This window comes from Oryza glaberrima, chromosome 3 (genome assembly GCF_000147395.1).
Source record: "Oryza glaberrima chromosome 3, OglaRS2, whole genome shotgun sequence".
Taxonomy (NCBI): Eukaryota; Viridiplantae; Streptophyta; class Magnoliopsida; order Poales; family Poaceae; genus Oryza; species Oryza glaberrima.
In genome coordinates this window covers 16,748,888-16,775,263 of record NC_068328.1, presented here as the reverse complement: position 1 = coordinate 16,775,263, position 26,376 = coordinate 16,748,888, and the positions used below count along the sequence as shown (strand labels likewise).

The window sequence follows — 26,376 nt, the reverse complement described above, 5'->3', positions numbered from 1 at the left end:
ATTTGGCCTTTTCTAAGGGAAATAACTCATCTTCTCACTCCTCACGCTTTATTTCCATTGGTTTTTATTTGAGGAATAAGTTCATCTAAGGTCCCTTAACTTGTTAACGAATCCGATTTTTATCCTTCCATCGAAAAAACAGATACAACGGGTTCCTCAACTATCGAAACCGGTGCAATATAGGTCCTATAGCGGTTTGGGCGACAATTTTAGCTGACATGGCGCCTATGTAGCTGAAAGTGCATCTAGGCCCTTAATGTTTTTGGTGATTAATTACAATGCGATTAGAGAGGACTAACATTTTTATTTAAGCAAATGTGAAGGTTGTTATGTCCTCAATGAGTTAGTGTAATGCATATCCCGCCGAATATATTGATGTGTGTGATGCGGCAAATGAGCAAATGGTATATTGTACCTTTTTTCTTTCGTTTGAGTCAATAGGAATGCCGCACTATTAAGAGGGATGATGTATTGACATATGAGGAGTGATCAAAGTGCTCAGAATCAATTTTTAAAAAGTGTTTCTCCTCAGTTTGGTGTGTTCTGGAAATTTTCGGAGTTTTCCGAAAGTTATTTTCGGACTTTCCGAAAATGCACAGAACCAATTTTCGCTTCTGGAAAATTTCGAATATGTCCGAAAGACATTTTCGGACTTTCCGAAAATGACTGTGAAGGCAAATGTGGTTCTGTTTATTTTCGGACTTTTCCGAAATTGATTTTCGGAGTTTCCGAAAAACTTCAGCAAAGGCAAAAATCGCTTCTGTGTATTTTCGGACTTGTCCGAAAGTGATTTTCGGACTTTTCCGAAAACATCCAGAACGATGTTTTGGTGCTGGAAATTTTTGGACTTATCCGAAAAAATTTTGGAATGTCCGAAAAATCTTTCGTTGACTTTGCTGTTGGTGCTGAGCTGGAATTTTCGGACTTGTCCGAAAATCTTTCGTAATATCCGAAAATCTCAATTATTGTGCATAACGGGCAGAATTTGGGCTGTGGCTATAAATAGCCCCCTCCCCTCACTTGTGAGCGCTGCTGGTTCCATTCCAATCATTTGTGCCCTTGGCTTGCTTTCTCTCTAGCACTTTTGAGCCTTGCTTTCTTGTTTCCCCTCTCACCCGTGTTTGATTTGGATTTGGTGTGTGTGTGAGAATTGTGCATTCGAGTTTGTGTGAGTGCTTGTTGTTGACTTTGTAAAGATTTGTGAGCACTTGCATCATCTCCGGGAGTTCTTTGCTTCATTTGTTACTCTTGGAGGTTGAGGACTCCTAGGCGGCTAGGTGTCGCTCCCGAGCCACCGATCTACTTGTGGTTGGCCGGGAGAAGTTTGTGAAGGTCGGATCTCACCTCCGAAAGGGAAGAGATACCCTTAGTGGAAGGAGGAGTGCTTAGTGCAACCTCTTGAGGAAAGGGTTAGCTAAGACCCGGCTCTTAGTGAGCTCCTCAACGGAGAGTAGAATCCCCTCAAGGATTCGAACTTCGGGAACAACTTCGTGAGCTTCATCTTTGGTGACTTTACTTCCTCTCTCTCCACTAGCTTTGCTTGTTTGAGCCGCTATAGGTCTAGTGGGCTGTTTGTACTAGCATATTCTTGTTGTAGGCAACTAGATCTAGGATTTACTTTGCTATTTGTGCTGACTCCGAAAATTGGAAATATCCAAAAATTTTCGGAAATATCCGAAAATTACTGCTTCCGCTTTTAATTGAATTTTTGAATTAGCCTATTCACCCCCCCTCTAGGCCTAATTGACACTTTTAGTAGCTAATTTGACTCTGTCTTCATCTGATGTGGCAGTGATACGGTGCTTACGGGCAATTTTGATTTGGAAAATAATAAAAATTGCAGGCCCACATGTCAGTTACACAAAAAAAATAGTGGGGCCTACGTGGCCCCACATATCATTCTCACCCATCCTCTTCTTCCTCCTCTCTCCCCAACTCCCCTTTCTTCATCTCTCTCTCCCTCTCCTCTCTCCAGGTGCAAGTGAGGAGGGGCGGCACACGACGGCTGATGGGAGATGGGAAAGGAAGGAGTGACGCGCAATGGCTGGCGGGAGACGAGGGTTGCGCGATGGCCTATGAGGCTGAGGAGCCGACCATGCCGCCGCCCCGCTCGAGCTGGATCTACTGCCCGTCTCTAAATTGTCGTGCTCGCTCAACATCGTCGACCTCTTGTTGGCGCTCATGCACGGCAACCAGCTTGTCTTGTTTTGAGCCATGGCGGCAGCAACCTCATCTCCTTTTGAGCGGCAACGGTGTGGTCACTGTGCTCGACCGGCTCCACCTCGTCTCCTCTCCATCCTATCTTTCGAGTGACGTGGGTGGTGGCGTCGCCGTCACTGAGCTCGATCGATATCATCTGATCTCCTTCCGGTGAGCCTCCCCCATGAGCTCGAGCTCAAGATCTCGATTGGCACTGCCTCCTCCCTCTCCACTCTACCCTCGCTCGTTGTCCTCCTCCCTCCCCGCCCGGACGCCACGCACCGCCCCTCCTTGTGAGCCGTCCACCGCGCACCACCCCTCCTCACTTGCGCCTGGAGAGAGGAGAGGAAGAGAGATATGAAGAAAGGGGAGTTGGGAAGAGAGGAGAAAGAAGAGGAGGGGGGTGAGAATGACATGTGAGGCCCATTTTAAAATTAATTTTTTGGTGTAACTGACATGTGTGGGCCCATAATTTTGAGTATTATTTTCCAAATCAAATTGCCATGAAAGCGCCATGTCAGTGCCACATCATATGAAGACTGAGTCAAATTAGCCACGTAGACGCCACGTCAGCTAAAACCGCCGTCCAAACCGCCATAGGACCTATATTGCAACGGCTTTGACAATTGTGGGACCAGTTGTATATGGTTTTCCAGTTGAAGGACGAAAATCAGATTCATTGACAAGTTAGAGCAAGGCTTATAATACAGCCGACATGTTGGCTATAAGGTTTTTTATAGACTTCTCTCAGCCTACCCATATAATAGTTAGCTTTTTACAATTAATACGTAGCCCACTTGTCTCTCTCACGGAGTTTTTTTGGTTCTTGTGTCCAAGCCGGCTGTAAGTTTACAGCCCGCTTCTCCTCTCTCTCCTCTCTTCTCTCCTCCACCTCAGCATTTAGCTGGCTTATAACCTTCTATTATACTTGCTCTAAGGGACCTAAGATGAACTTATTCCTTTATTTGATTCGTCGATTTTACTTTAGCTGGAGCAGGATGGCTTGATGTGGGCCAGACGAAACTGGCATAGGAATGGTCGACAGGCCGAGAACCCAGCTCAGTATTCGCATCGCCATCCTTCGGAGGATTCTTCGGCGGAGTTATTTTAGTACTCCCAACACGGGTGCGGCCTACCATGGACGACCTCGCCGTCGTCAGCTTCGCCGGGGGCCTGGAGCCCAGCCAGAAGCCGCCGACCTCCGATGAGTTTCAGTTGCCCTGTTCGTCCATATACAGGTCTTGCTCGCTTGAATCCTAAGGTCTTGCTCGCTTGAATCCTACCACGCTTTTCTTTCTCTCTTTGGCTTCAGTTTCAGTTGGTGCGCTACTGAAATGCTCTGGCGAAATGCGTATTGAGATGAATGCAAACGTTCCATGGATTAAGGTGGAAAAACTGCCAAGAAATCCAACTGGGTTCAGGTTTTCTTGCTTTGCAACTCGGTGACAGTTTTTTTTTTTTGGAGGGGAGAGAACTTTAGGAATTCGTAGCGGATTTTGATGTTTTTTTAGGCCTGCAGGGATTCAGACTTAGGAGGATCACTTGTGCAAGATGAATGGGCCTGAATGTCCGATGACTAAAAATATCTCAGCTTGGAAGTTGGAGAGCTCTTCTAATATGCCAAGTTAATCAGGTAAGTTGCAGAGCTGCAGTGCCACTGATGGCACATGAGCATTTCTGCATTTGTTTGTTAACCAAATATTGCTCAATGTTTCAGTTCCTTGCGTTCCTTTGTTGGAACGAATAGTGGTTGCACTAAAGGGATTTTAGACTTAGTTTGGTATAAGATAAGAATTTTGTAGGATTACGATTCACATTATTTGCGCCTTGGTACTGAAATTGTAAAATCGAGGGTTAGGGCAAAATTTGGTCACTGCTAAACATTCTAATGTTACCAAATCCCAACTAGACAAAGACATCACATGTTATCTGTAGTAGTGCAAGATGTGTCTGACAGGTGGTTCATGTTATTATGTTGTCTGAAACACTGTTGATCTGGTTGGAGACTTATAACAGATAGCATCTGGTGGTCATCCTGAAAAAATATAATAAAATGTATGAAGAAAATAGAAATGGATCTTTGTCTGACCAGGGAACATCTTCGAGGGAATCTTTGGATCTTTTTTTTTTGGTTGGCAAGATCTCAGTGTTACTGTTTGCTTGCTCATGTAGATATATATATGTCAGTTAACTCATGGATTGTATAGCCAGTTTAAAACGGTTACATATACCATTAGCTAAGCTTCCTAAGAAGCAGAAATTTGGCCTATATGCTGATGAAAGACAGCTGCCTCCTTAGCTTCCATTGCGTCAGGTGCACCTTCCCTTTGTCTTCTCCACTAATTATCTCATCAATAAGATCCTTAAAGATGGATTTTTCAATGGCCAAAACAATTCCTTGCCGTTCACTGTCGGAGCTCTTCCACTCTTTCATGCCTTGCATTGCATCCTCTGCTAGCCTGCTATCTTCCTCTTCAGAGCACCTTATCATTGAGGACCGAGACTGGATCATGTCAATCTCTGCACATAAGTCCTTGAAAAGTTGCCACCCACTTAACTTCTTTGACTGAAAGAACTGCACTGATGAATTCACAGTGTGGTTGGCATCCATTTGCTGGGCGAGGAGTTCATTTGCAAGATCAAATATGAGCCTACGGTGCAGCTTTTCTTCGTCTGGTTTTGCTTGTTCAAGGATGAGGAAAAGCTCTGGATTAATCGGGTAGCTTGATGGTCGCAGCTGATGAGGCATCATTTGAAAATTTAGTTTGTTGTGTAGGATCCCTGATGCTGAAAGTATCTCGTAGAGGTACTGGTGATCTTTATTGGCAGCAACTGATGAAAAAGTGTCATCGGTTTTCAGAGCTTCCTCACTCAACATTTGCAAGAGCTCAAGCTTTTGGATGAGGGCTTTCATGTTTTCTGCCTTTATCTGGTTGCCATCGTTGCTTGTCTTTGAAGGTGGTGTATCAGGGAGGCTTGTTGGGTTCCAACTCTCATCTGAAGTATGCGTCTCGCCGTCTGAACAAGTGAAAAAAAAAAAGAAAAGATAAGTTGATAATTCTTGTCTATCTGACATTCTGTCTCATCTATAAAAATCAAAATAATTGGTGGGCTCATCTACATAAGTATGTCTGCACATTAACCAACATACTATCATGTTCCTTCGTGGCAAGTGCAACATGTGGGGTTCCTTGTAGATGTTAGGTGCAGACTGCAGACATGAACAACAGCAGGCAGCTAAGGAATTGTACTCTCTAACAGTTTGGCACAAGCAAACACTCACATGTGTATCTGCAACTGTCAATTTACTGTGATCCTTCCGATCTGAAAGGACCACAAGCTATGCTTGGTGCATTGGCTACTGGTTGCCTGTCACTATGATTGGTGGATGTGCTTACAGCTAAGTATGCTTGTCCTATGCCTAACCAGTTTGAGCTTCCTTAGTGGATGGAAACAAAGTTACAAACAGTATAAAAACTCAGTAGTAAAAAGTTTGCAGAAGAATAGCTTGCCAGACCAAGTCCTCACCTTTGAAGGAATCTGAGATTCTCTTCAGAGAAGGCGATGACCCCTCATGATAAAATGTTGCATCAAGAACTGACACAGGACTTGGGATGTTCTCCTGTGGATGGATCTTCTTCTTGTCTGCAGGTAGAATTGTAGGCATTTCCTGGGAAAAACAATGTTTTGTCAATCAGTTGTTACTGCCAGATAATGTTTTCATAACAGTAAGGTCTTTAGAGGTGGTACTACAGTTAATTTTCTGTACCTCACGATTGGGTGTTGAAGCTATTTTGCTTTGATGGATATATGGTGAGTTGGCATTCAGAGGATTCGGATGATCAATGACACCCACATCGATCTGCTTTGCCAAATTGATTTTAGTTTCAGGGATGTGTAACACATTATCGTTGTCAGAGTTGCTCTTTGTTTGCGAGTGCCTTGATCTTAGCCTGCCTCTTGGGGACACTGTTTCTTTAGATTTCTTGCCTGGTGACGTTGGCAAAACCGGTGGACGAGACCTCCTTTCAGAGTCCGCCTTCTTCTGTGCCAGCCTGGGGCTCAATGAGCTGGAAAGCCTTGGTGATCTTGCAGAATTTACAGGTTCCTCGCCACTGGAATGAGCACTTTCATTCGGAGAATGATTTCTCTTGCTATCACTGTTTTCATTCTTCCTGGTGAAAGATGTCTCTTCATGCCGTAGTCTTCTTATGCCTTTTGGCCTTGAAAGGGGAGCAACCAAAGTATCTGAAGCATCAGGTTTTGTGATGCATCTTGCTGGTTTCATGATCACAATTGGAGACTGGAAATTTTCAGAATCAACGATTTGTTCAGAGGCCTTCTTTTGAATGGCTGTTAATTCAGGATTGTTGTCGCTCTGGCTTGGGCCATCCTTTTTGTGCAGTGTGCTCAATATCCTGAGAGCCCTCAGTTCCTTGTTGCATTCTGACAACTCTAGACCCCTGAGTCTTCTCTGTATGTCAGCATAGATGGATGCAGTTCTTGGCTTCACTTCAGCTGCACGTCCTGTTACAGCTCTCTCATTCTGTCTCCATGGGGCTGCTTCAGGGATAATTCTTGGAGAAGGATTGGTTTTCAGTACTGGAGAGTGATTCTTCTGCACCGGGACACTATGATCTTGGCTCTTGATCCTTTGACATTGTGACGGCCGATCAATTTGCGTGCCATGGACAGGTGTAGGTGACCTTGCCGTCTCATGGATGTCAGGAGTAGTTCCTTCCAACCCCATGAGCTTGGCAACGACGCTGCTGGCCCGCTGATGGCTCGGCGATTCTTGGTGCTTCAGAACATCCAGGATGTTGTCATCAGTTCTTATGTAGCCAGAGTTCTTCAGACGTGAACGTGGATTCATGGATTCTTTTCTGCTGTCCAAGGACAGCCTGGGAAGCTCCTTGAGCTTTGCTGAAGGCTTCTTGCTGTCTTGCGCTTCGACCGACCTCAGGAGTTGCCGATCGTCGCATGAGAAGCGTGGTGGCCTGCTGGATTCATGAACATATCCAGGAACGCCGGTGCTCCTGTCGATCCCAATCACGTAAGTTCCATCGGTTGATTTGGAGATCAGCAACGGCCTTGGTGAGTCTTTGTGCAATCCTTTTCTGGACTCCTTTGTCGACGTCTTGATGGTCATACCATGGGTTTCCCGGTTGATGGACTCCTTGACAATGTCTCTAAAGCCAGTGTGTGGGTCTTTGGTTTTGGCCTCTGTCTTGGAACATTTCACACTCTTTGTCTGTGAGCTTCTTGGTGGCTTCCCAGCAAAACGCTCTTTGTTGATGTAGGAGAGCTCTTGTTGTATTGGTCTGTTGATGTCTGTGGACGAGAACGAAGAGCACGATGAGGAAGAAGAAGATGCCCGCGATGATTCCATGGAGAGGCTACTGTTCTCGGTCATACTTTTGCTGAAGGTTTTGTCCTACACAAGTAAGTATTATGTTTTGAGTCAAAAACCAGTCTGTTTGAGGCAGATGAACTGCATACTTGGGATATATATTTGTCATGCACAGTACAGTAGGAAAATTACCAGAGTGTTGTTTGAAGCAACTGGGTTTTGAATCGAGACATTGCTGTTGCTGTTTGGCAAAACATGGCCTAAAGAAAGTATTCAGGAAACAGTTATTAATATGAACTGTAGTGGGGTATAAACCAAAAGAAAGTTACCGCAGTTAAATTATAAATATCTAATTTGATCGAGGGAAGGAAAAGATCAATATCATAAAGATATCTGAATTTTAAAAGTTGGATTTGATCAAGAACATATCACTGAAATCTATTGATTTGTTTCAGCCAAAGAATACCAAATATCTGAATAGAAAAAGCACTTCACTTCACTATCATTTCATTTTTACTTGACTGATTATTCACTGTGCAATTGCCCATTACTACAACTCATATGTGCTACATCTACATTCCTGCAGCTTCTGAACTTGTGTCAGTTTCTTGTCCATGACTATGTACCTCCCTATAAATTTCCCCTGTTCTTACTTGGCAGCAGCAGTACTTTCTAAACGAAACAATTTTTTAATCCTGTTCTAGTTTAGCATCTACTGCCAGTAACACTGTTCATATCTCCACAGGACAGTTAGTATTCAGTTTTGTCTTTGTGATAAACTTTGGCAGCAAAAGAGAGAGAGAGAGAGAGAGAGAGAGAGAGAAAAGAAGAAGAAGAAGAGCTACAGGAAGAGCACACGCCGCAGAAGAGTACAGAGAAGAAGAATTGGTATGGTACCACTACCTGGTGGCGCCGTGCCTCGGGCTCCGCCGCGTTGACGCGCGGTGAGGAGGCGGCGGCGGTCGAAGATCTGGAACATGCCGGCCATGCAGCCCATCTGCCGGTCGAAGTCGGAAGCCTCCTGCGCGAACGCCTGCATCATCCGGGACGGCATTTCCTTTGCCCCAAGCTAAGCTCTCGGCTCTTGCTGAACAGCTGAAGACAACCCCCAAGAATCGGAGATGAACGAGAGGCCTCTTCACTCCATGGCAGAACCAGGCTAAGCTAGTTCTAGCAGCAAGAACACCCCAACCAAAGAGAGCACGTAGATGCAGGCTTTACACAGAGCTTTCCTTTTCTTTTCTTTTTTTTTATCTTCTTTCTTCTGTTCTATTCTCTCACGCTATCATCTACTTCTCTCTCTCTGTTTGACAGGTTCAGTTGAGAGGAATGGTGCTTGTCAAGAAGAGGAGGAGGGAGAGGCAGCAGCTTGATTTAAGAACGAGAAGATATGTGTGCAATGGCATTGCAAATGCATTGCAGCAGCAACGACGACTGGTATGGCTGGTCCTACGGAGGCCACAGCAAATGAGCAAATACAATACTATGCAAGGCACATGTGGGCTGATCATTGTGGGCATGGGCATGTGATGCCTGTCAGGCTTTTGCACCGTCGTCGTCGTCGTCGTCATCGCCCGTCAGATCAGATTCAGCCTAGATCGATCAGAGCCTGCCACTGCCAGTGTTAAGGAAGGAAGGAATGCAGACCTGTCCCCGGGTCCCACATCCCGACCCCGGTTATATATACAGGTGAGAATGATTAAAACCTCATTCCTTAACATTGATGGAGTGGGAAAAAAATGATCATAATTTTGTTGGGTTTCATAAATTGGATCATATGACCGAGATTAGTAGTTGTCGAAGTTACATCCTGAAAATTTGCATTCACGTCCAAAATGGCGTGTTTTCCGTAAACAGTGGGAGGTATTACTAACATGTATAAATCTGTAACCCGAATAAATATAGATTGGTTCTAATCTAAGTATGCTCATGTGCAGAACAATGCTAGAGCGGTTGGTCAATCTGGTGGTTAAGCCATTCAATCTTCCTGTGAAGAAGAAGAAAAGGGGAAGATTGGAGACGAAGGAAGATTCAGCTACATATCCCTGGTTCCAGAGCGGCGCGCGTGGCAGAGAGCATGTGCCGGTTCTACATATGAGATATATAATCTAAGCTTGCTTCTGGACGTGGATCACGTTAGCAGCAATCCACTACACCACCACCATGAACTGTTTGTTTTAGCTGCGGTCAGAACGGCCGGGCCATGCTCAATGTTCAGACTTCTACGGCCTCAGCTGATCACCACCAAACGATGTGGATGCTCTGCATGCCCCCACAGGCAACCACCCGAAGATTTGTTACTCCGGGTTTTGCCGCTCAATGTGTCACTGACATGTGGGTCCTTAAAGGTGTTACATGTGGGTCTTAAAGGTATTACAGGTAGTTGGTGGTAGCGAGACGGTCGGTTTGATTAGGATGATGGTGGAAAAGAAAAAAAAGGGATAGATTTGCTTGAACGATGATGATAGGGTGTGTGTGCCTGGGCCCTCGCATGTTTGCGGATGCAGGAGCATGCAAATGGAAGGTTGGCACTATTTTTCGGATGAGTTGTAAGCGCTGTACTTGAGCAATTTGATGGGTGAGCTGTGTTAGACTGTTAGGCATCTGGTTTTTGCAAAAGGACAACTTGATCAACGTGCTGTTTGCTGTTCGGTCATCTGTTGCAAGAGCAATTTGATCAGTGTAGGCCACGAGGTTAATTCATTCTGCAATTAATCTCTCTCTCTCTCTGTATGGAACCACTGTTCAGTCATCTGTTTACTGTAGATCCCCGTACTACTCACTCATTGTGTTAAGCCTATAAATTCCACCGCGTTTGCCACCTCAATTTGAGGCGCCATGTGTAATGTAGCTAAGCCTAATTATACAGCTGGGTCCTTGACTCAATTTGTAAATGGCTGCCAAACAATCCTATCTCAGCTGGTTTATCAGATGAGGTCCATGAGATTCCTCTTGTAGCCTAGGTGGACCAAAAGAGCTATTCCTCTTGTACAGTTTACTCCTCTTTTCACATTCATCCACACATGCATCATGCTCTGACACTGCTGCATGACCCTAACTCCTGGAACTCTCTGCAAAGTGTATCAACACTGACATCAGAAAAGATCAAACATATCTCAACATGTGAGTATGTGACCTTGCTGTTGACAACCACCTTTCCTTTTTTTTTCTCTTTGCACACAATTTTCAGTCAACATAATATATGAAACAATTCTCGGGAAGTAGTTAACACACCATTTGTTCAGTTTAAAGGATTTTCAGCCCATACAAATATTAAAAGTAAAGGAATAGGAATGGATGCACGTAACAATCCATATAATTTTTTCTAAGAGGTTTGAGCGGATGTAAAATTCCTATGTTTTCTCTCTACAACTTGTAGAAAAGGAGAATTTCCTTTGGTTTTTCTATAGTTTGTTTCTACAACCCAAATGATACTTATAGAAATTAATCTTTAGAAATTCTAATACTTTGTTTTTCTTCTACAAGTAGAACACGCTCTGAATATACCGAATGACACTAATACAAATTATTCTTTAGAAATTCGAATACTTTGTTTTTTCTACATATAAAATACGCTCTAAACGGGTCAGCATCTTGCGCATTGGGTACTATATAACATATTGGAATTACTCGTAATATAGAAGTAAACATAGTCAAAAGATACTATGTTTTGTTTTGGAACAGAGAGGGTAGTAGTACAGTAGCAGTGGCAAGGGTTGCAGTACCAAACTTGAAGGGGATGCAGGATAAACTGGGAAGTGATGAAGGCAGCTACTAGATCAGAGCATTCCTGCTGGTTCCTTCTCAAGAAACTGCAAAGAGGGGACCAAGCAAAAGACACAGCGATAAATGGATAGCAATTTGTGTGTTTTGGGGGTAGCTAGTTGTACTCCAGGGACCAGTGTAAGCAGATCTGGAGGCATGGATGTTGTTAGGTGGGTTATACTACCTCACACTGATGGATGTATGGATGGATGGATTGCTGCTAGTGCTAGCTGTATTTTCTTGGACCCCTTTGCTGTGGTGGTGGTCGTAAGTTGGATTTGCATTGATTAATTAGTGGACGCCTTTTATGTTTCGATCGCCTGTTTGTGCTTTGTCCGCCTCAATTGATTAGGATTCCTGGATCTGACACTACAAACCATATATAGTGGTTCTTTGGTATATCAATATACTTCATCTCTCCATTCTATAATAAGTTTATTTTTAACTCCACTCGCTTTGTTTTTAATTAATCATTATATCAGAGTTTGTGAAAGCAGAAAATAAATATGTTGGGAGTAGATAAAGTATAAAATAGTTATATTGGGATTTGATAAACTGAAGTTATTCTGATATTTTTACATTTCATTGATATATATGGAATTCGTGAAAAATGAACTCATTTTGAAACAGAGTGGATTTTTTTTCTTTGCATTTAATTTTATTGGAATGTTCATTTTTAACCGTTTGGTAAATGTGCACTTTCGGGTTTCAACCTGGCGGGAGCAGCTCAATGGCGTGCCGCGTGCCTTGCAACCAAGGAAACGCTTTTATGGTCGGTTAAGGGTCTCTTTTGAATAAAAGGTTTAGGAAGAAATTTTATAGGATTAAAATTCTAGAGAAAATGTTTTTATTTACCCTTTTATTTAAAGGATTGAAGTTTTCCAAATCCTATAAAATTACTATGAAATGACTCGTTAGATGTAGATTTTTGAAGAAACTTTGTAAGAGGTCCAACCTCTTTGAAAAATTACTTCGAGTCTATATCTCTCATTCGATTACTGTGTTTTTCCCGCATTTCAATCAAACGATCACTCTGTGTTTTTCCTATATTTTGCAATCATCCGTTTTACACTGGCATTGTCAGAATTTTGTATGTATTTCCTCTATTTCTTAGTTTTTTCATTCATATGATTCAAAAAGGTCCCTAAGATCAATAATAAGACTCACTAATATGGTAGTATGGTGTAATCTAAATTTCTTTTTTACTTCGGATTATGTGAAAAGGCATATGTATATACATCGGACATCACTACACATATATACACCAAAGAAATGGGTGATAAAGTTGAATATATATGGCTTCACCAAATAAGGTTCAACTAATCTTAGTACCCACAATTAATTACGTATATGCGGGTGTATGTATTTTCACTGGGAATTTGGTGAGGTTCACACGGAATTATCGCTGGCCTTTCTTATTTGAACGTTAAAAGGTGCTCTGAAACTTTTACCCATCAGGTAAATTTAGCGATAGTTTTCTGCTAAGTGTCTGTTGATCCATTTCGCTCTTTTCCATGAGCGCAGAATAGAATTTAGTTCTTTTGATAGTATTAATTAATTTCTCCTTTTTTACAATAAAAATCAATTCAACATATATTTTGTTTATTCCTTTTTTTATTGTGGTTTAAAGAAATTGTATTGATTACTTCGGAGGAGGTGGGCTGTGTGCCGATATGATGACACAGGCCTAAGATGTATACTATACTATTCCATTATAAAAAAGAAGGAATTTCTTCCGGGATTAGGTTAAACACACACATGGCCTTGTGCCATCCAATGTTCAAACTCATGAGATATGACATTTTACATCACTTCCACATTCTTGATAAGATAACTGCTAGTGTTAAATGGTTAATTTAAAATACATCATTAAATCCTAACCATTTATTATCTCTCTTTGATTTAAAACTAACCCTTCACTCATTTTCCTATCCCAATCCTACTTTTCTTATCACATTATCCAAACATAGCAATATTATGTAAGTTATTGGAATCTTATGAGATACTATTAATTTACATAGCCTTATCGGTTGCTCATATTCACTAATAAGCCAAAATGGTTTATTAGAGAATAAAAATTAATTTATACTTACAAATTTTATAGATTTTTTTATAGGGACTTAAAAGCCAATGCTAAAAAAAATTGCGTTGAAAATATTTTAAAATTAATTTCAAAATCAAGTTCAAAAATTTAAAATTGGCTTTTGCTTTGATTTATCAGGCCGAGCGATAATGCTCTTTGTTGTTCCACGTGAACTAGGGCCAAAGAAACCACACAAGTAAATTAGCAATGTTCTCAGACTATTTGTTTCAATTACCGTGCCCAATTATTCCAATCCATAAATCGCATGGGTAAGTTAATTCATATTGTTTTGAGACTTTGGTCTGGTCTGTCCCTTCCAACACTTACACAGCTTCGTTGTTTCGCTTATTCACTTATCCGAATTACTTATTAACAAATAAAAAATTATTTATGAGTAAAACTTTTATATACATGTCCTTAAAAACTCAAAAGTAAATGTTGTAAAAGAAAATATAATAGAAAAATTTTAAAAATAAATTCAAAATTGAGTTCTAAAATTTAAATTTTGGTTTATAAGAATAAGCATAAGGGAAACTTAATTATGAGACCCTAGTTGTTGTCGATAAAATGTTTTGAAATGAGATGAAAGGCATAAGGGAAACTATGAGACCCTAGTTGTTGTCGATAAAATGTTTTGAAATGATATAGAAGTAGCCGAAATACAGAAGAAATAAGGCCGTGTTTAGATTTAAAATTTTTTCATCAAACTTTCAACTATTCCGTCACATCAAATATTTGGACACATACATGGAGCATTGAATGTGGACGAAAAAAACCAATTACACAGTTTGCATGTAAATTGCGAGACGAATCTTTTGAGCTTAATTACGCAATGATTTGACAATGTGATGCTACAATAAATATTTACTAATGACGGATTAATTAGGCTTAATAAATTCGTCTCGCAGTTTACAGACAGAATCTGTAATTTGTTTTATTATTAGTCTACGTTTAATACTTTAAATGTGTATCCATATACTTAAAAAATTTTGTAACATGAACTAAACTCAGCCTAAGCTTGGGAGGTTTCGTTTAAAATGTCATCTCCACGTATCTGTCCTCCTCGCTTGCAAGTCAACATATTTTTTTGGTTTTCGTTTACACAGAGTACAAGTTGTTACACCGAGATGAGATTCTACGACTTGTCGCATTTATTTACGCTTTGCACGAAAGTTTGTGTAATGTCAAACAAACTTTAATTAGACATAATGCTCTAATTAAATTTCCATCTCAATGAATGGGATTTTGATCTTCCCCTTTAAAAAAGGTAAACCAATTTAGACCACTGCCAAAATGATGGGCAAGGTTGGGCTTCGGGCCACGCCCAATAAGCCTAAGCTTAATGCTAAGGCCCTCTTTGTTAGACATAGACTTATTAATTTAGACTTTTAAAATAGCTTATTGGCTTATATGATTTATAAGCCGGTGGATTTAATATCCTAAGTTTAATAGTGAAGTCATGCATCTACCTCACATAAGCCAAAAAAGCTTCTCCAACTTAATTTTTGGCTTAATAGTGTTAGAGTGGCTTATAGCTTTAAAAAAGCCAAACGAAAAAGCCGCTTATTTATTTAGACTTAGATTTTTCAGTTTATAAGTTGGCTTATAAACATAAAAACAAGCCTAAGACAAAAAGTCAAAAAGAGAAGCCAGAGCCTAACCATCCTAGGGTTTTGAGATAGGGTGGGTTCTCTTAGCTTTTTTCACCGCCTCAGGCCTTATTCGGTTAATCTCTATTAGGGAGTGATTGGAGGAGATTTATTCCACACCTATATATAAGTTAAATGAGTGTAGCCCCATTTAACCTGGGACATTTAACATTTTGCCACTTTTAAGATGTGGCAATTAGTAGTATTTATCACTCGTTATCTATGACATGCGAGCTCTCATGTGTCTATGACAGGTAGGTCCAATTGTAAATTTTTTATCACCACTCGTAAAGTGGCAAATAATTAATCATTCTATTTTATCCGTTTATCAGCGATCGTAAGAGTAAGAGTGGAGCTAAAGAAGACTAGTACCGGTTTATCCGCTTGTGCAGAAGGTGAAAATCATGGGGAAGAGATCTTATAATAATATCGTCAACAATAGAAGAGCTAATAATTGGCTGGAAATGTGCTCATAAATTTTAGATCGCTATATTCTCTGCAAATAAAACAAAGAAAATAAACCAATCGTGGTCCATCCCTTATCTCCTCAGTTTGTCGACACGTGTGTGTGTGCGCGCGCGCCGACTAAAAACCGCTGCAAGTCATTGCACTGCATGCAAATGTAACTTGGAGAAACAATTAATGGATGCCGGGGCATTGGCCGGTCGACGACAAGGCTTCCATTTATCCTCAAATTCCGACGAGAAGATATAGAGATAGAGCGCATATGCATGTTCCGATACACATGCGAATGGAGCATGCATGTCTTTTTCTTCTCTTTCAGCTAGAGGACATGCATGTTGGATAGAGAGTACTCTAGTTAGATGTTGCAGTCAATCCATCAGTCGCTGCCATGTGTGCAGTGCTCAAGCTAGCATGCATTATATATATATATATATATATATATATAAGCTACTAGCTAGCAACTCGACCCTAGCTATAGCTAGGGCTCCAGGACAGTTGCCGGGGGATCGACCGGCAGACACGCGTGATCGGTTGATCGATCGACGCGTGCGACGACGAGATGACGGCGAACAAAGCCAATCTAACGTTCTCCATCGCGTCGGATGGCGACAGCCTCTTTTTCCTTCGCTACTTTACCCATCTTATACTGCTACAGTAACCTAAAATCGTATGTGACTTATTCTAATACTATTAATGGAGAGTTTTCTACCAAATTTATTGTATTATCATAAAGCACATTCGATTTTAGATTGCTATATATTCTGAGACAGAGAGAATCCATATTGTTCTCTCTCTCATGTACTTATGGTATAAGACTATAGTCGTAGTATGTACTCCTGTACCAATATATATAGGGGACATATAAAGAATACAAAACGTACTCCGTAGAACGTAGGAGCTGGCAAACATGCGTGCATACAACATCCGATCAATCAGATGGAAATATAGGGTATACCGTACTTATGTACATGCATGCATATACAACACTTAGTGCCGGTCCTGCTACTGTGTATCATCAACATCTGTGATCGAAAGGTTTCCAAGAACATAGAAGAACAATATCACAGAATCAAACATATACTAGTCAGCATCCAAGAACACAGATCTCGAAGGAAGAGAACGACATACCGTCACTGCTACTACTCTTCGTGATGAAGTTCTCCAACTAGTGCATCTACCGCTGTCACTGCTTATCGCCGTCCAATGCGCCGACTGCCATCGAGCCCTTGCTGGTGGGAGGCCACCCGCTATATGCCGCTGGGGGAGGATGCACCTTTACCGGGTGGAGAAGAGAAGAGGATTTGGTGGAAGATAAACTGGTCGCTTATAAGTCAACTTGTGTCTTATGTCATCTCAGCTTGATTCATCGGTGGCGTTTTTCTTAAACTAATTAAACAACACTGATGTCTCATATATAAATACTGGTTTTTATACGCCCGACATAAATGACTCACATGTAAGTATCAGTTTTTTGTCATAACCAATACGTGTATGACTATTGATATTGGTTTTAATTTGAATAATGTCAAAACATGGAAAACCTCTCATATGAGACTGGTTCATATGAGGTGTTTTGTACTAGTGCAGCCCCCACACCGGTAAGGCACCTTATGGCCTATGGCACATTGCAGCCTGATAGCTAGCTGTTCTAAAATACAAAATGGACTCCAAAATCTCCCAAATTTAGTCATGCACTTCTGAACAAAATTCCGTGACAAAACGATGAAGTGCACTATACTATTTGACGACCTTTGTGATGGTATATTTTTCAATTCACGTTCCTTGCAACGATAGCTCTGGCAGAGTCGATCAACAAAATAACCAGCGATATCATACGCATCATATATAGACAAATGCAACTGACACGCACACACTTAAATTAACTATTAACAACGATCATGTGCGCGTCCTTCTTCGATCGTTCAGCTCAAGATTCCTTAATCAAAGCATCGAGATTATATTTTTTTTCGTATGTATTAGCCTAACTAGCTACCAGTGTGCAGCTGGTACGGTAGTGCAGCTCCAAAGTCTTTCTAATATCTTATACTCTTTTCATGGTCAAGTGGCAGTATCTCGCATTGCATGCATGTGAGCATATATATCAGCGATCGTTTGCTGGAGCCACGGGTAAAGTCTAGCTAGCTAAGTGCTAATTAGGAGCACACAAAAATCTTGTGGCAGTTGTCATATTTATTCTTCAGTTAATTAACGACAAATCTGTCGGTCGATGTGGATCGATCTATATATATATATATGATCTCCACTCCACCGCATTATCATAACTAATCCATCTGTTAATTCTTCATTCGTGTGGCCATATATATCGATCGTGTGCATGGACACTAAAAAAATGAGTTAATTAATTAATTAATCTCTACTCGTACTGGTGACGGTGACTCCATCCTGACAGATACGCGTGGTATTACCCGTACGATCGTACACATCCAACGATCCAGATCGCCTCCGCCAAACGCTCACGAGCACCCCCCTCCCACCTCCCTCATCCCCTTTTCCCCTTGACAGCCTCCACGCCGCCCCCCACTTCCCCGACTCCACCGCCTCCATGCCGCTGTCGTCGCCGCCCCTCTCCCTCCCCCCTTTTCCCCCACACCGTCACAGCCTCCATGCCGCCGTCGCCGGCCCCCCGCTTTCCCCGACTCTACCGCCTCCACCCCGCCGTCGCTGCCGCCCTTCTCCCCTCCTCCCCCTTTTCCCCCACGCCATCCAACCGTCACAGCCTCCACGCCGTCGTCGCCGCCCCCCCGGACTCCACCGCATCCACGCCGGCGTCGCCGCAGCGGGAGAAGGAGGTCTCCGCGCGACGGATTCCGGAGACGCCGCGGTCTTCTCCCTCCCGCGTGGTCCCTCCATCACCACCGATTGACCGCCTCCACGATGCCGCCTCCACAGGAGCAGGGGAACGCCACGGCCTTCTCCCTCTCCCGCGCGGTCCTCCCCATCAACGCCGTTTCACCGGCTCCACCGGTCGCTGTCCAGGCCGCCGCCACCTCCGCCGGTCACTACTGCCCCTCTCCAACCCCCCTCTTCTCTCTCTTGAAAACACATCTTCATATGTTTACAAATTTATTCATGCAGTAAATATATATGATCAAGACAATGTGTGTTCCATTAAAATCAGCAAAATATAGGCATATTTTGCTTGTCGATTATTATCCTGCTGTACATAGGAAATTTTTCAACTTGTTTGCAACAATGTCTAAAATTTTCAACTTGTTTGCAGGGTATTATCTGTGTCTGATGATTTGATGAATGTTGGATCGAAGGTTTGAATAGAACGGTGATTAGCTGCAGGCTGTCGGGTACTTCTCCAGCAGCCGCCGCCGCTGATCTTCTTCCCAGGACAACTTTCTGCAGCCGCCGATCGCCAGACACATATCACTTGTTCATGGTTATTTAATTCAAGGCTACTTAGTAGTATATGTTCTCATATGGTCTTTAGTACAGTCAGTCTATCATGCATATTATGCTGCAGCAGAACTTTTTTCTTAATATACATGTATATATTTTCATATATGCAAACATTGGGATGCGACATTATCTATTTCAACACTGAAAGTTTCTGAAAAATACAAGATAGGGAAGTCTGAAAACTTACTATCACAATATAGGAATAATAGGGAGGTCTATGGCCCTCAATTTCCTCTGTTCTATACCTCTATGTAATTCTTTTGTCTGATAGTTTTATATATCACCACCAAATTCATATATACATCATATATAATCTTTGAGATGATATTTTATATAGTGTAGTCTTACCAATTTCTTTTGTAGTAGATCTGAACACGTCAATGAAGGGTATTAATAATGACTTGTTTGTTTTCTGCATTGTAGTTTCAACAAATCGCCATACCCTGTGCCTCCTCTCTCTATCCATCAGTTGCCCGCCGACGATCTTCTGCCGACGAAGTGCTGCTGTCCGCCGCGATCTTTTGCATACTCCACGCCACGTTTGGCCTTCGCAGACGATCGCTGGGAAGGCCTCACGGCCCTTCCCCCTGATCGACTGCTTGATCTACCTCGACACGGTGGTCTACAGCAAGGCTGCAGTGCGGTCATGAGGTCCACCTTGGTGAGCAGCTTTCTAGACCTCTTTGCAATTTTGTTTGGTCTTTGTTTATTCCTTGCAAATTGTAGGCTGACATCGCCATCATCTGATTGTTTATCAGACCTGATCGTTTTTTTTTTTTTTTTTTTTTTTTTTTGGCATTGCATCAACGTGAGGACGCTTCATAATTAGGGAGAAACTGTGGGTAAAAAGAATTCCAGGTGCCAAATGCGTGGGTAAAAAGAATCATGGACTGATATTATAGGAGACATTGAAATGTTTCATGAACTGTGAAAATAAATATTTGATTCAATGAGGCTGTTTACAGTCTGAAAACAATGTTCTGTTGATAGGCTTCAACCTTTCATTTGTAGCTGCAGCCATATACGCACAAATTTCATTAAAGCTTGGTGCTCTTAGCACTTAAATGCCAAAACAGATCTCAATTCGTATATGACCTGAGTTTTTTTTTTTTTTTGAAAGATGGGCAAAAGCTTTGCCTCCTTTGTATTAATAGAGAAGGAGCTGAGTTATTGGTCTGAGTGTCTTGGATCTTATTAGGAAACTGGGCATTTGTAACAAGAAATTTAGATGTGTCAGAGGTATAGCTCATTAACCAGAACATAATTGGTTTATCAACCAGATATAATGCACATTATCAATGAAATAGACCCTCTACCAGCCTCTCTGGCTTTACTCCTGATATTGAGGAACTTTTATTATTTTTTTATGGGTAGTATAAAGCTTGCTCTTGCTAGGTTGTGGTTATTAAACAAAATTTAGAAGCTTCACATCTGATACATGCTGACATCCCTTACTGGATCATTTTGACATGATTGCTATGAGAATATGGCCGAGTTTAGTTCCAAACTTTTTATTCAAACTTTCAAATTTTTTATCACATCAAAACTTTCCTACACACATAAACTTCCAACTTTTCCGTCATATCATTCCAATTTCAATCAAACTTCCAATTTCGGCGTGAACTAAACACACCTGTGTGTTGGAATTCTTTTCAGGCTGTTTTCCATATAGCCAAGTAAAACTCGTAGGCAATGTAATGGTAGTAACAAGTAATGTATTCCTCACAGTGATATTTCACCATGCTATCATTCTTTACGAGCATCTTGTGAATGGTTTCAGGAACAGAGCAAATGGATTGCAGTTAAGAAATGCTTATCGATATTCAACATTTCTTAGGTCAGCTGGTCAGAGGCTGGGTCACTTTTTGGCATTATTGAGCAGAAGATGTTCTCGCAATTTTCCCCTTTACTGTACTGAACTTATACCATCTATTTTCTTAAATGTCAAATACTTAATTGAGACTGCATTGTGTCACTGACGGTTGCTTGATAGCCAAAATAAAAAGAGAAATATAATATAATAAATTTGTGCGGAGGTTTCTGGATGAGCCTCTTATCATTTTCCTTATTTACCTCAGGTTTGGCCTTTGGATTGCATCTCAGACTTTTGCATGGTGGTCAACTGGCAATAATCTTCAGTTTTTTTTATGTAAAAACACTATAGAAAAGATTCCTACAGTGTATATATTATAAATATTAACAAAACCATACAGAAACCAAAACTTCAGGTAACATTATGGTTGTTCAGGTTTTTTGGGCGATTTGCAGCAAGGAGTGAAAATAATTGATCTTTATTTAGGTATGTTCTTGCTGGCGCTTAATGCTTTTTCGCTAGCTCACGATGTTTGGGTCACTAATATTCTTTGATATGCATATTTGGATTTGACATGCAAATTTGTATGCATATATTTTGATTCGGAAGTTATTTTTAATTTTCCTTAAATACCATATTATCGTATTTTGTCTTTAATATATTTATATATGACCATAATCGAATTAAATCATTTCACTAAGTGTAATTTTAAATTGATGTATTTTTTCCCGTTGCAACGCACGGGCACCCAACTAGTAATTGATATGTGTGGACGATTGCATCGATCACATGACGGAATTAAGCGTGCGCATGGAGATTAGCTGTCTAGCTCTCGATCGTGTCGTGCTTATAGCCATGTCTCATATGGTCTGGAAAAACAAATGATTGGACAATATCATGCACTCCTTGCATCGGGCAGATACATTTCCAATGTTTCATATATACGTACCATGGGCATTGTCTTCTTTTTTAAAAGACAAAGATCTTAACCAATTAACATATCAAGACAAACAATTTGTGGAGGATTTAATATAGTTAGTGGGGTGGGCGTATCTATAAACTGAGGATTTAATTTGTTGAGGAATTGAGATAGGCTTAAGAAGGGGGTAAATCACAACTTGGCTGATTTGTTTGGCGATGTGGTTTATGTGGTGAGGAATTGTCTTTTTTTTTTTTTTGCGGGGGACCGTAGATTCATTAATCACGGTCAGGGTTACAATCTTAGATTAAGATATCCCTAAGTTCAGTTGGGGTTATAAGCCACTCCACCACCTGAGAGAGTTCTGGAATACCATCCGGGCACAAGCATGCGCTACCCTATTACAGTTTCGGCTAATAAAACGTAAATTGAAGTCTATGAAGCTCCAGCCTCCGGCTGAGGATCTCCATATGTGTAAGCAGAGCTGAGATTTCTAAACATTGGTGTGCTCTCATCTCCCATAAACCAGTAAGGACTTGGCAGTCAGTCTTCAAGATCAGTCGTTGAACACCTTTTTCCCGAGCTAGCATCATGCCATCGCAGCACGCCAATGCTTTAGCAGCAAGAGCATTTAGACAGTACTCATACCACCGAGCAGTGCCTCCACAAGTTCTTCCATTTTCATCTCTAAGAACTGCCCCAGATGCCGCCGAGCGTTTGCCATCGTAGAAGGCTGCGTCGACATTGCACTTTACCCATCCCGGAGCCGGTCGTTCCCAGGGTATTGGATTACCAATCATTGTTCTTTCCTTTTCCGGATGAATCAGTTGCCAGAGATCGAAGGCGGTATCAATAGCCCATTGTGTGGCAGCTCTCACCGGTCGCGGCTCCTCACCATGCCACCTGCTGTTCCTCGCCATCCAAAGCCACACAAGATTACTGCAGCCTCTTTGGATGGGACACACCTTGGGTCGACCAGATCGCACGCCCAAGTATGCGGGTGTAGGTGCAGGACCTTGATTCCAGATAAGGTTTTCGTCTGGTTCCAAAAGAATTTAGCCACCGTGCATTCAAGTAGAACATGCCTCACTGATTCATTTTCCCCTCCAAAGACATCACAATTAGCAATGGGTTCTATGTGTCTGCGTTTCAGAACAGATTTAGCCGGAAGGAAATCATTTACCACCCTCCACCAGAAGACGTGAACTTTTGGGGGCACACATAGTTTCCAAATTCGGGACCAAGTCGTGTCTCCTGAGGGACTTGCATGAGATGTAGCATCTAACTGCCTCTGTTCATCAAACAAGCAGCGATAAGCTTATCTGACAGAGTAATTCCAATGTCTTTTGAGTTCCCAAGCCCAGGAATCTTCTCTTACTCCACTCACCGGCAAACTCAGGATAGCCTGGGCATCCACATCAAGGAAGAGTTGTTTGATTAATTCAGTGTTCCAACTTCCACTTGGGATTAAAAGGTCTGACACCACATGCACATGCTGCCGAACTGGTTCAGTAATCGGCTTCCCCCTGAAATGTCCAGGCAACCAGCGATCTTGCCAGATCCTTGTTGAATTGCCATCACCAATTCGGCGCACAAGCCCCTTGAACAGAATATCTCTTCCCGCTAATATAGCTCTCCAAGTATGGCTTGAATGTTTCTTCCGAGTGGCTTGTAAGAACTCTGACTCATGATAGTATCTGCCTTTCAACACTCGGGCACATAGTGAATTAGGATTTTTGATCTGTCTCCATCCTTGTTTACCTAACATAGCTAGGTTGAACAATCTCAAATCTCGAAAGCCCATGCCTCCATCAGCTTTCGGTTTAGTCAGTAGTTCCCATCGCTGCTAGTGAATGCGTCTGCTATCTGCCGAGCTCCCCCACCAGTAGTTCGCTATCATTGATTTCATTTTCCGACAAGTATCCTTTGGGATTAGGAAGCAGCTCATGGGATAGGTCGGTACAACTTGAGCAACTGATTTGAACAGCACATCCCTACCTGCACAACTTGCTTCACGGCCACTCCATGTTTCAACTAGATTTCTGATTTTGGTTGGCATAAATTCAAAGGTGTCCTTTGTTGCCTGCCCCAAGGCAGTAGGGAGGCCTAGGTACTTCTCCGCTAATGCTTCCATATCAATATGTAAAACTTCTCTTACCTCCCGTTTGCACGCATTATCGCAGTTAGCACTGAAAAAGATCGCTGATTTATCTCTGTTCACCAACTGTCCTGATCCTCGGTTGTATAAGTCAAGAATATCTTGCAACCGTCAAGCCCCTCTCTACGAAGCTTCTAAGAAAACAATGCAGTCGTCTGCAAACAGGTGTGAAATCCATGGAGCGTGTATCCCAACCTGCACACCTCTGGCAAGATGCATCGGTCCAACCGCCCTTAAGAGGCAGGAGAGACCTTTAGTGCACAGTAGGAAGAGATATGGGGAGATTGGGTCCCCCTGATGAATCCCTCTCAACGGCTTGAACGGGTTCGAAAGTTGTCCATTCACCCGTACAGAGAAAGATACTGAGGTAACGCATCTCATGATAATTCGCACAAAACTTTCTGCAAATCCTAGTTTTAACATCGTACCTTGGAGATAGTCCCATTCCACTCGATCTTAGGCTTTCGCCATGTCAAGTTTGACTGCGCATGCCCCCGTTTTTCCTTTCTTCCTCTTTAGATAGTGAGTGCATTCATAGGCCACTAGCACATTGTCTGTGATTAGTCTTCCAGGCACAAATGCACTCTGTTCTGCAGAGATAATCTCATCCAAGAACACTCGCAGTCTATTGGCGAGTACTTTTGAGCACAACTTATAGACCACATTGCAAAGAGAGATCAGTCTAAAGTTCTTGAGATCCTGTGGGTGTTTTACCTTCGGGGTTAGCACGAGTGTTGTCTGATTGATTGCCTCCGGTAGCTCGCCTCCATTCAGAAAATTCAGAACAGCTCTGGTAACACTCGGGCCAATCATCTCCCAGTGCGCTTGGTAGAAACCAACTGTGGAGCTGTCTGGCCCAGGCGCCTTGTGGGCACCCATCATAGATAGAGCCCGATCAACCTCTTGTCCAGAAAAAGGCCTCTACAACGACTCGTTCATGGCCTCAGTCACATGCCACGGTACATGCGTCAGAATGCTGTCTGGCTCCAAGGTTGGTTGGGCCGTGAATAGGTCACAATAGAAGTCCACAGCCATTGACTCCATCGCTGCCTGTCCCGTAATCAGATCACCATTAGCCGCCCTCAGAGCTAGTATCTGATTAGTCTTTGCTCGTTCCCTTGCTTTTCAGTCCCCTTCCTTCAACCATGTCAAGCGTGAGCGTTGCTTCTCCATTATTTTCTCTCGTGCAAGAAGTTCAGAAATATGAGTCATAATTTGCAGTTCCCACCGAGATGGGCCTAAATGGAGGGAAGAGCTCCTCACATTCTCAAGTTCCCAGTGTAACCTGCGCACTTCCTGCCGTACTGAGCCAAAAACCGTGTGATCCATTCTTGGAACGCCGATTGCATTTTCCTAAGCGAGTTTTGCAACTCACCAAAATCCTGGACATGGTTTACATCCCCCCATGTGTCTTTAACCAGCTATAGATAAGAAGGGTCCCTCCTCCACATGTTCTCGTATTTGAAAGTTCTTCTACCTTTTCGCCTCTTGGATCGGTTGCACTCGATCACCAAGCAACAGTGGTCAGATTCTGTTGTTTGCTTATGAACTACCTTGATATGTTTGAACATATCCGCAAACGAGGCATTAGCAAAAGCTCTGACGAGTCTAACCTTAATATTATGAATTCCTTCTTGACGGTTATCCTAGGTGTATGGTAGTCCTGAGAAACCCAAGTCAAGAAAGCCACACATGGCCACAGCATCACGAAAACCATTCATTTGTCTTTCTGGCCGCAGCGCCCCTCCAAATTGCTCGCCGGCATCTAAGATTTCGTTAAAATCCCCAGCACACAGCCACGGGGCATTGCTTTGGTCATTCAGAAAATTCAACAGTTCCTAGCTTCGGTGCCGAAGTTCCCTCTTAGCTTCACCATAGAAGCCAGTAAAATGACACAGATCCACACCCGATACCGGGTCCACCACCATCATGTCTATATGAAGCTTGTCATATGATTGCAGCTTCACACAGACCTCGTTGTTCCACAGTAGGGCGAGACCCCCACCGCAACCATAGGTTCCCACCCCAATGCCATTCGAGAAACTGAGGCTACTCCGCAATCCTTGCACCTTGTTGGAGAAGCATCGAGTTTCTGAGAGAAAGACCACCACATGTACTTCTTGAACTGCCTCGGGCTACCCTAGGCCCTGGCAATTCAAACTTAAGAGTTTCATTGTGCCCGGTGGGGACTGCTTCCTGCCGCCGCCGCCGATGGTGCGATTGTCAGAGATTCAGCTATTTTCTGTTTCTTTGGCGACACCTCCGAAATAGATGCTTCCACCTCTCCACCTGTCTTGCCTAGTTGACTCACTCGCTCCGACACCAGTCCCCTTGGAACTAGGGCTGTCATATTGGCCACTTGATTGTTGGGGTCTGACACCGAGGTACTACACGAACCATTCGCTTTCCTTTTTCGCAGCACAATCTGAGGATCTTCATTGTTATTCTAGGATAAGTGACGATTTGCAACCACCCCCTGATTAGAAGCCTTCTCTCAAGTAGAGGCCTGGTTTCCCGGAGGTGACAAGGTCTCATCATCTTCATCG

General features: G+C 42.5%; 1 protein-coding gene and 1 pseudogene across 2 annotated transcripts; one reads left to right on the top strand and one right to left on the bottom strand.

The window, feature by feature from the left end:
* Positions 1 to 4,297: 4,297 nt before the first annotated feature.
* On the bottom strand, positions 4,298 to 8,989 carry LOC127766557 (protein LONGIFOLIA 2-like). 2 transcript variants are annotated; one of them, XM_052291634.1, is made up of 5 exons: positions 8,450 to 8,989; positions 7,742 to 7,809; positions 5,969 to 7,633; positions 5,728 to 5,869; positions 4,298 to 5,217 (listed from the first exon to the last, which is right to left on the bottom strand). In XM_052291634.1, the coding sequence occupies exons 1-5, from the start codon at positions 8,601 to 8,603 to the stop codon at positions 4,466 to 4,468; spliced, it is 2,781 nt and encodes a 926-aa protein (XP_052147594.1). In that variant the 5' UTR covers positions 8,604 to 8,989; the 3' UTR covers positions 4,298 to 4,465. The 2 variants fall into 2 exon arrangements, with proteins under 2 accessions (XP_052147594.1, XP_052147595.1); XM_052291635.1 differs by having other exon boundaries at positions 8,453 to 8,989.
* Positions 8,990 to 18,037: 9,048 nt separating this feature from the next.
* LOC127766558 (uncharacterized) lies at positions 18,038 to 21,008 on the top strand (annotated as a pseudogene).
* The last annotated feature ends 5,368 nt before the right edge of the window (positions 21,009 to 26,376 follow it).

Bases quoted from the DNA above. Each gene is read 5' to 3' on its own strand.
- LOC127766557 (XM_052291634.1), bottom strand. From the start codon at position 8,603: ATGCCGTCCCGGATGATGCAGGCGTTCGCGCAGGAGGCTTCCGACTTC. The intron at 7,810-8,449 runs GTGGTACCATAC...TACTTTCTTTAG, and splicing joins AGGCACGGCGCCACCAGGTA to GCCATGTTTTGCCAAACAGC. The intron at 5,218-5,727 runs GTGAGGACTTGG...TCACTTGTTCAG, and splicing joins AATCTCAGATTCCTTCAAAG to ACGGCGAGACGCATACTTCA.